General features: G+C 38.4%; 1 protein-coding gene across 1 annotated transcript in view; it reads right to left on the bottom strand.

The window, feature by feature from the left end:
* Positions 1 to 10,231, bottom strand: part of NFAT5 (nuclear factor of activated T cells 5) — a 171,258-nt gene that overhangs the window by 12,578 nt on the left and 148,449 nt on the right. The window contains exons 9-10 of the mRNA XM_014591022.2: positions 6,275 to 6,407; positions 3,587 to 3,670 (exon numbers count right to left, since the gene is read on the bottom strand). Coding sequence (XP_014446508.1) covers positions 3,587 to 3,670; positions 6,275 to 6,407 — 217 coding nt within the window. The remainder of the gene's footprint in view (positions 1 to 3,586; positions 3,671 to 6,274; positions 6,408 to 10,231) is intronic.

Below are 10,231 nucleotides of genomic sequence, written 5' to 3'. Positions count from 1 at the left end.
GAAAGAGAGGGGGAGGGAAAGGGAAAAAGAGAGAGAAAGAAAACCCCTCATGGGGCTTGGTCATGCCATGATCCATTTTCTTCCAACTCTTCATCCCATCAGGATCCGGGGCATATGCATGCACACTCAGTGTGTAGGCTGCTGGTGCAGAAACTCAAATCCTGGTCAGTCATGTGGGACCACGTTTCCTTTGCAAAGCACTTGCGCATTGTGCTATAAGACCAGGCTCAGTTTATTTATTTATTTTTACCATGAGCCAGAGAGAGATTGTGATCTAACCCCAGCTCCAGTCCCAAATTATGGGCTCCAGCACATGACCGGTATGCTTAGGGAAGTCTTCAGATGAAAACTTAGAACCTTCCCATGTGAGTTGAACATTGCATTTTACTGCTGTGCCACCACCAGGCAACCTGTGTTTTTATTCTACCTAAATCAGAGAAATGGATCATCATCATTCAGGAATTCTTTGTACCTATTTTCACCTAGATTCTACCAATACCAAGAGAGTTCAACTGGATCCTATTTGTTTGTTTGTTTTAGTTTTTTGCCATAGGGTGCATGTGCTCACAGGACAGTGACAGAGAGAGAATGAGAAAGTGAGATGTCATCCTCCAGGGGGATGGCCACACCACAATCCCTTCTCTTCCGTTCTCCTCTCAGACTTTTGAGCACACATGCACTTGGGTCTAGTGTGATTTTAAAGCCACTAGGTCTAGAACTCAAACCACAGACTTGGCCATGTGGGATCTGGCTGCCTTAACCTCCATGCCACTTGCTAGCCCTACTCAATCCAATTTTGACTGAGACAAAACTTCAGATCATTTGCAGGAATGTAAAAGTAGTTCTGTACTATCTCACATGAGACTTTCAAAGACCATTAGTGTCATCTTAAGGTGACACTGTAATATTCAACTGCTAGTCTTTCTTCTGTCCCTTTCTTTCTTTTCTTCTTCTTCTTCTTCTTCCTTTTTCTTTGCCAGAGGGTGCATGTGCTTACCAAGGAGAGACAGAGAGAGGGAGACACACAGAGAGAAAGCATAACCCAATAGGGCATGGTGACACTACAATCCCTTCTCTTCCATTTCTCTATCTTTTTGAGATTTTGGGCATGCACCCACAAGCACCTGATGTGTCTTTTTTTTGGGGGGGGGGGTTTGCTATAGGGTACGTGTGCTCGCCAGAAAGACAGAGATAGAAAGTGAGAAATCACTTCCTAGGGGGGATGGCCACGCCGCAATCCTTCCTCCTCCATTCTCCTCTCGGAATCTTGGGCATGCATGCACACACGCCTGGTGTGTGAGTTTAAGCCACTGGGTCCGGGACTCGAACTGCGATCGGCTACATAGGAGTTCAACAACATAGTCATTACGCTAACTGCTGGTCCCCCTGATGTGTTTTTCAAGCAACTGGCTCTGGGACTCAAATCATGTGGTTGGTCATGTGGGATACAGTCACCTTAACCACCAGGTTAGGGGCTAGCCAACCTTTCCCCTTTTCTAATTTGTTTGGTGCTATAAATGTCCCTCTCAGGCCTAGTTTTAGCTGTATCTCAGCAATTTTTTTGTTAGTAACTGGAAATTATGGGGTGAATTTTCCATTTATTTTTCAACATTTTTGTTATATAATTTGATGACTTCTATACATTACAATAAAACACATACCATCTAGATTGATGCTCTATGAAAATAGCATTAGAGATTTTTTAAAGAAAAGCATAGATGCCTGAAAGATGGCAAAGGACAGATCACAAACACCCTTGACTTTCTTTAATATTAATTAACTGTGCTATTATTTATCCAATAAAAATGGGCTGAATGATTTTTGCTTTAGATGTATTACCTTACAAACCCAAACTAATTTTTTAATCCTAAGTGAACTACTTTGGGCAAATTATTTAACTTCTCTGGAGCTTTGGCTTCCTCATCTATGAAGTGATAACAAGTTAGTTATCTCATAGAATCTGGAAGATTAAATAACATAATGGCTATAAAGAGTTCAGTATATTGCTTAGCATCTAATATGTTCAATAAATTTTGAGTGTGGCTATTCAAAGATTTATGAATTTTCTTTCAAGTGAATTTGATAATCTTGATAGTTTTTCACCAGTCCATGAATCCTTATTAATCTACTCTGGAAAGTGTTTACAGTCAGAAATTACAATGACAAGCTATATTGAGCATGCTGTATTTGTGAAATCTGAATATTATTACTAACAATACAAAAAAACTTCATTGTATTTCATAAAATTAAGCATACTATGCTCCTTGAAAGCATAAATATTAAAATGTTTTATTTAATACGATTTAACTCATGATTATAAAAGCAGAAAAATATAAATAAAAACCAGAATTGTAGGGATATGCCATTATGTGTTTGGCATCCTCATATATATAAAGACACTTAGTATCTTGACTGGATACCACAGTAGTATTAGAAATTTGCTAAGGTAATAATCTCTTTACCACATTACAACATACTAAACATAGTTTATTTTCATTGCCTCTTAAGACTATCAGAGGGAAAAATAAAGATGTCAGAAGGAAGAATGATAATGAAAGAACCTAAAATAAATCTTCAAATACCTATAGTATAGAGACTCTATTTTACATTATTGTACTTCATATATACTTTTTAAAAAAAGAATTATTTTATTTAACCTTATTTATTATTATTACTTGTTTTAATTTGACCAGAGAAAGAGAGAGGGAGAGAGATAGAGAGAGAAAGTGAGAAAGCAAGCTGCCAGGTCTAAGGCTCAAACCACAGTCAGCCACGTGGGAGTCCAATATCTTTAACTACCATGCCACCTGCCAGCCCCAATTTCATACATACTTTTTTTTTTAATTTAAAGATTTTTGGGAACCAGCAGTTAGCGTAATGGCTATGTTGCTGGACTCCCATGTAGTCGACCGTGGTTTGCGTCCTGGACCCGGTGGCTTAAAACTCACGCCGGGCACGTGTGAGTGCGTGCCCAAGATCCCGAGAGGAGAATGGAGGAGAAGGGATTGCAAGGGATGGCGGCGGGACCAGTCCCACTGGGGGGTGAGGTCTCGCTTTCTGTATCTCTGTCTGTCTCTGTCTGTCTGGCGAGCGCACGTGCCCTATAGTGAAAACCTCTCCCCCCACCCCACAAAAAAGATTTTTGTTTAACTCTTTTTTTTTTTTTTTAAATTTAACCAGAGAGGGAAGAGAAAGAGAGAGAGAGAAAGGGAGAAAGGAAGCCAGCAGGTCTGAGACTCGAACCACAGTCAGCCACGTGGGAGTCCAGCACCCATAATCACCATGTCATCTGCCAGGCCTATACTTTTGAGAGTTTTAATACTGGAGAATTTTAAAACAAAACTTCTTTACTCCAATATATGCTTTAAAATGCCATAATGTTTATATACAGAATAAAGGAAAATATCAGGATAGAAAGCAAATCTTTGTTTTGTAGTCCATAATGTTTAACAAGTATCTATTTTATAATATGAAAGATACCCTGCTATGTGTGATAAGTACCTAAGAGAAAACAAAACATTAAGGTGTGCTAGAGAAAACATATAGAAAAACCTATTTATAGTTCGGAGAAGAAAAAACTTGGTACCTTTCATGGCTTCTTCAAAAGAACAAGGTCTTGCTGGACTAGATATTTCCTTCTTCACATTTACATTCAAAGCACCAGATGCTGCTATTAAAAAAAGAAAAAGAAAAAAAGATGAAAATATTTAAATTTACTCATCCTAACAAAATATGTATCTTGAAATTCTTTCATTAGACTATTTTCTCATAAAGCATCATTAAATTATTTGTGTAGTAGAAATTCTAGATTATGGGCTGGCAGGCAGAGTGGTGGTTAAGGCAGGTGGACTCCCACATGACTGACTGTGGTTCAAGTCCCAGATCTGGCATCTTGCTTTCTCACTTTCCTTCTCTCTGTCTCTCTCTGATTAACTTCCATGCTCCTTCATTCTCCTCTTGGGGTTTTGGGCATGTACACACACATTTGAGGCTTGAATTTCAAGCCACTAGGTCTGGGTGGGACTCAAACCATGGTTGGCTACATTGGAGTTCAGGGCCTTAACTGCTATACCACCTGCTGGTTCGTTATTTGGGTTTTTAAGGCCTTTCTAGGAAAAAAAGAAATAAAATATTTGGTCTTTGAGTATCAACCAATCTTCTTTCTTCTATTTCTGTTGAAGCCAGAATATTATTTTTAAACTTTTCCTAAAAAGTTTTTACTTGTGATCTTTTGTTTTGAAATAGAGGAATTTCATTAGTGCTATACCCTATTATACTTTTGTAGCAAACTAGTGGAAAATAACCGGTGCTACAAAGTTCAGACATGATTAAAAAAAAAATAGGGGAGCCAGCATACGGTGTAATAGTTATGTCGCTGGACTCCCATGTATTTGACCATGGTTTGAGTTCTGGACCTGGCAGCTTAAAACACATCGGGCATGTGTGCATACTGTCCAAAATCCTACAAGGAGAATGGAAGAGAAGGGATGGCAGTGTGGCCATCCCCCCGGGGGATGATTTCTCACTTTCTGTCTCTTTGGTGAGTGCACGTGTCCCATAGCAAAGATCTCTCTTAAAAAGGGGGGATGGGAAATAGATCAACTGACAGTAATTACCGAGACTAGTTATAAATACTCTGTCCCAGGTATCATTTTTTTTTTTCCCTACATTCTGACGCCAGGGCTTTCTTTTTCTATTGGGTTTCTTGCCATAGTTTTCTCACCTTCTACCTCACTGGATCCAGAACTATTTGGTAATAATGTATCAATAAACTCCAGATATGGAAGAACCACTAATTCTGAAGTATGCCTGAGAATAAAATGAACTAAACCAATGGAAACCATGGCAGAAACCAAGCCTAGATCAAGAGAATACACAAAGTTTCTATTTCCAAAATGTTCTCCCTACTTCTGCCAGAAGACTTTTCTCTTCTTCAGACAACTAAGTGTAGGCAAACAACTCATAAGACACTCCTTAGCCATGTATCTTTTAAGTTTTTAACATTTCAGTTGCTCTTTTTGCTTTTATTTTTCTTTCTTTCTTTCTTTCTTTTTTTTTCCAAGAAAGATTTTTGCCATAGGGCCTGTGTGCTTTAAGAAAGACAGAGAGAAAGAAAGCGAGAAATCAACCCTCAAGGGGAGATGGCCATGCCGCAATCCCTTCCTCTATTCTCCTCTTGGGATCTTGGGCAGGTACATACGTGCGCCTTGTTTGAGTTTTAAGCCACTGGGTCTAGGACTCAAACAGTGGTTGATTAAGTGAGAGCCCAGTGACATAATTATTATGCCATCTGCTGTTTTCTAAAACATCTTTTTTTTAAAAGAATTATTTTAGAAATAGTGTGTGTGCACTGGCCAGAGACACACAGAAAATGAGAAATCACCCTGATGTCCATGTCACAATCCCCTCTCCTCCATTTTCTTCTCTTGGGATTTTGGGGTTGCATGCACATGCGCCTGGCATGAGTTCCAGGATGCTGCATCTGGGACTCAAGCCATGGTTGGCCATGTGGGAGTTCAGCAACATAACCATTATGCATCTGCTAGTCCCTCTAAAGTATCTTACTTTACCTAAATGCTTAAAAATATTCAGACATTTACTCATCAGTCTTTGATACTTTTATCATTTGCCACCTCAAGCTTCTCTCTCACCTCTCTAAATCACTCTATAAATCAGTCAAACCACCCAGCATTATCACTTTCATTTTTCTGCACATAAGATGAATGAGAATTCTTCTTCTTAAGTTTTCTGCCGTAAGGCACATGTGCTCACCAGAGAGGAGAGACAGAGAGAAAGTGAGAAATCACTCCCCAAGGGATATGGTCAAGCTGCAATACCTTCTCCTGGGATTTAGGGCATGTGCACACACATGTCCGGCATGAGTTTCAAGCCACCAGGTCCAGGACTCAAACAATAGTGGCAATGTGGGTGCTATCCTGCACCTTAACCACCAAGCCACCTGCTGGCACTAATGAGTGGTAATTCTTACTAAGGAGTAACCTATAAGAGCTCCAGAGAATAGGATTCCAGAACAGACCTGGCTTTTCTTATATTATTTGAGTATCAGGTAGAAACCATTCCCTTAACATAATATTAGTAAAAGAACAATAGGATCTGGTGTCTATCTTCTTGGGAAACAATACCATCTTCAAAAGAGACTAATATCAATTCATCTTAGCAACTTTTTCTTTTTTTGGTTAGCTGGTCTTATAGCCTTCTAAAAAACTAGAAATTGATTAATTACTTTAGTTTAGAATCTTTCATGTTGACATACCTGGGTCTGGAGTGTAAGTGAATGGCTGCACATCATGAGATCTTCCAGCATTGGTCACTACATATATTCCCACTGACACAGGCAAAGTTATATGTTGGTCATGATATGGGGGAACCTTCACAATAAGATGATTCTAATTTAAAGAAAAGTACAAGAATCAGAAAATAAGCAATACTTAAATGAAAAAGATTATTTCCTGCTACCTGTAAAAGTTTTAAAAGTCTGGTTAGAAAATAATGCACTTTAAAACTATGTCCTACATAGCTTACAGGTCTCCCTGTCAACTTAAACCTTTTTTTTTTTAAAGGCTTTTGTCATAGAGCACATACAGTTGCCAGAGACAGAGAGAGGGAAAGTGAAAAAAATCATCCTCAGGGGGGATGGGCACACCGTAATCCCTTCTCTCCATTGTCCTCTTGGGATTTTGAGCACACGTGTAAATGCATCTGCATGATTTTCAAACCACCAGGTCCAGGACTCAAACTGTGATCAGTCAAGTGGGAGTCCAGTGCCTTAACCACCACACTTTCTGCTGACACCATGTCAATTTAATCTTATTACCACTCTTCCCCTGGCTCACTACATTCTAGCCACACTCACCTTGTCGGTCTATTCTTTTAAAATACTAAACCCAGTTTTACCTCAGAGCCTACATTTGCTATTCTTTTCCACTGTAATTTTCTTTCTCTTTTTTTCTCTATTTATTTTGCCAGAGGGCACATGTGTTCACCAGAGAAGAAAGAGAGCAGAGAAAGCACACTCTTCATGCAGAATAATCACACAGCAATCTTTTTTTCATCTCTCCGTTCTTTTGGGATTTTGGGCACACACATGTAAGTGCCCAGTATGTTTCTCAAACATGGGCTCAAACTATGTAGTTGGCCATGTGGGATCCATTTATCTTAACTATCAGGCCACAGAGCTGGTCCTGTAGAATTTTTTCTTATCTCATCAAATTATTAGTTCCTTTTCTATTTTCATGCCTGATACAAATATTATCTCCTCAGTGAAGCCTTCTTTAATCATCTTATTTAAAGTAGCTCTTCTTTCACTCTAATTATATAATTTGGTTTATTTCCAAAATAGTATTTCTCACCATCTGAAATTACCCTAATGGTTTTCTTGTCTCTCTTCAACTACAAGGATGTAAGTTCCATGAGGACCTAGGTTGTTTTGTTCTTCGCTCTATCTCTCCTATTAAGGATAGTACCTTCCACAAAATATACTCAAATATATTTGCTGAAAAAACTTGCCCATTAAAACACAAAGTCAATCACAGTATGTTCCGTACAACTATAATGTGAGAAGTATATCACAATGCAGTTTACCAATTTCTAACCACTTTCTCATTTAAAGTCAAATAGAGCAGTTATCAAAGTCTGAGTAAGTCAGGATGTTTTTATTTACCCTTATAAGAGAAAAGTAGAGCTTATAAATGTTTCACCAGTACATACTTACAGAGACTATATTCTCTTGGCAAATAATGTAAACCACCTTTGACTTTTTTCCTTTTTTCCCTAGTAGATTATAGTAATGGAAAGAAAAATCAGAGGGTAGTGATTATGCTATTTTACTAAGAATCTTATATACAGGAGGCCATTGCTAACAGTTGAAAGTAAAATGAATTTGACATTTTTTATACTGAATTTTCTTTATTCATCATAGAGCATGTGTGTGCATGTGAGAGTGAAAGAAGAAAACTTTTTAAGTGCCAACATAATACCACAGGTAGAAAATTCCATACCTGACCTTAATATACATAAAATTGGCCCAGATGCAGTACTACAAATAGTACCATGGCACTGTGTGAGGCAGGGCCACACTGCAAACCTAGGTTTGGGTCCCAGATCAACTTAAACAGGCCAGGCATGGTAGCACATATCTATAATCCTAGCTAAATGGGAGGCAGGGGCAGAGGACAGCAAGGGGCAAGACCCTATGTGTCTCTCTCCCTCCTCCTTTTCCTTCTCTCATACCCTCTTTCATAAAAATAAATAAATAAATAAATAAATGTGTGTGTGTGTATAATTATATAATTACATACAGGCTTTGTGTTAAGGGTGTATGTGAAACATAAATAAATTTCATGTTTAAACTTAAGACCCAATCCAAGATATCTCAAATATATCAAACATAATATTCTAATATCTGAAAAATCCCAAATCTGAAACACTTAAGGTCTCAAGCATTTCAGATAAAGGAAATTCAACCTCCATGCTATATTCCAAGTAATCTAAAATTTTGCCCATTCAACTTATCTGAGTATCTGACATTTCCTTATTGACTACATCCAAAGTTTCTTATCTTTCAACACATTTACTCCCCTTGTTTCTTTTTCTTGCCAAAGAGTGTATGTGCACACCAAGGAGAGAGAGAGAGAGAGAAGAGAGAGACAGACAGAGGGAAAGTGAGAAATCAGCCCCTGGTGAGATGACCACACTGCAATTCCTTCTTATCTTAGGATTTTGGGCATGTATGAACACGTGCATGGTATGATTCTCAAGCAGCTGGGTCTGGGACCCAAATTGCAGTTGGTCATGTACCTTAACTACCACTCCACCTGCTGGTCAAATTAAAATAAATGAATGAATAAATAAAATTAAATAAAATAATTTTAAAAAAAAAGATTTATTTAATTTTCATTTATCATCATAATTTTTATGAATATATATATATACACACATATATATATATATATAAATACACACATATATTTTAAATATATTTATTTATTCATTCATCCCTTAATTTTAATTTGACCAGAGAGAGAAAGAGAGAAAGTAAGAAAGCAAACCACCAGGTCCAGGACTTGAACTGTGGTTGGCCATGTGGGAGTGTCCAGCACCTTAACCACCATGCTACCTGCTGGTCCCAATCATAATTGTTTTTTAATTTGCTAAAGGGCATGTGCACTCAGAGAGACAGAGAGAGAGTGTGAGAGGAAAAGTGAGAAAGCAAGTCACCAGGTCCAAGACTTGAACTGTGGTCAGCCATGTGGAAGACCAGCATCTTAATCACCATGCCACCCCAGTCTCCCTTTTTTAAAAAAATAATATAAACTCTAGGACCTCAGTTACGATTCCACTAAGAAAACACTTCCCCAAAAGTTCCTTAGGAAAAGAATAAACACAAGTTCTGAAAAAGATTAAAACTTTAAAATGGACAAAATCATAGAATTAATGATATATAATATTATAACTTTTTTGGGTTTTTTTTTCTTTTTGAGAGTTTTTTTTTTATAAGGTGCATGTGCTCACCAGAGAGAGAGAGAGAGAGAGAGAGAGAGAGAGAGAGAGAAAGTGAGAAATCATCCCATAGAGGGGGAATGCCATGCCACAATCCCTTCTCCTCCATTCTCTTCTTGGGATTTTGGGATGCATGCACATATGCCTCGCATGAGTTTCAAGCTGCCGGGTTCAGGGTTCAAACCAAGTTCAACTACGTGGGAGTATTAGTGCCTTAACCACTACACTACCTGCTCACCTGTTTTTAGTTTTTCCTATAGGCACATATACTAGCCAGAGACGATGGAGAGGGTAATGAGAAGTCACTCCTCAAAGATGGCAATGCTACAAGTCCTTTTCCTCCAGTCTCCTCTCTGAATTTTGGGTGTACTCACAAACACACCCATGTGATTTTCTTTTATTTTTTTTATTTTCTTAAAGAATTGTTTTATTTAACTTTATTTATTTATTTACTTATTTTAGTTAGACCAGAGAGGGACAGAGCAAGAGAGAGAGAGAGGGAGAGGGAAAGCGAGAAAGCAAGCTGCCAGGTCCAGGACTTGAACTGCAGTCAGCCATGTGGGAGTTCAGTACCCTTAGCCACCACGTCAACCTGCCGGCCCCACTAGTGTGATTTTCAAGACATGGGTTTGGTGCTTGAACTACATAGCTGGCCATGTGGGATCCAGCACCTTAACCTCCATTCCACCTGCTGGCTCAATTTAGTTTTTTT

Source organism: Tupaia chinensis, unplaced genomic scaffold, assembly GCF_000334495.1.
Source record: "Tupaia chinensis unplaced genomic scaffold, TupChi_1.0 Scaffold000523_1, whole genome shotgun sequence".
NCBI classification, from domain to species: Eukaryota; Metazoa; Chordata; class Mammalia; order Scandentia; family Tupaiidae; genus Tupaia; species Tupaia belangeri.
The sequence above is the reverse complement of the archived record's forward strand: the minus strand, read 5'-3'. Positions and strand labels throughout refer to the sequence as shown.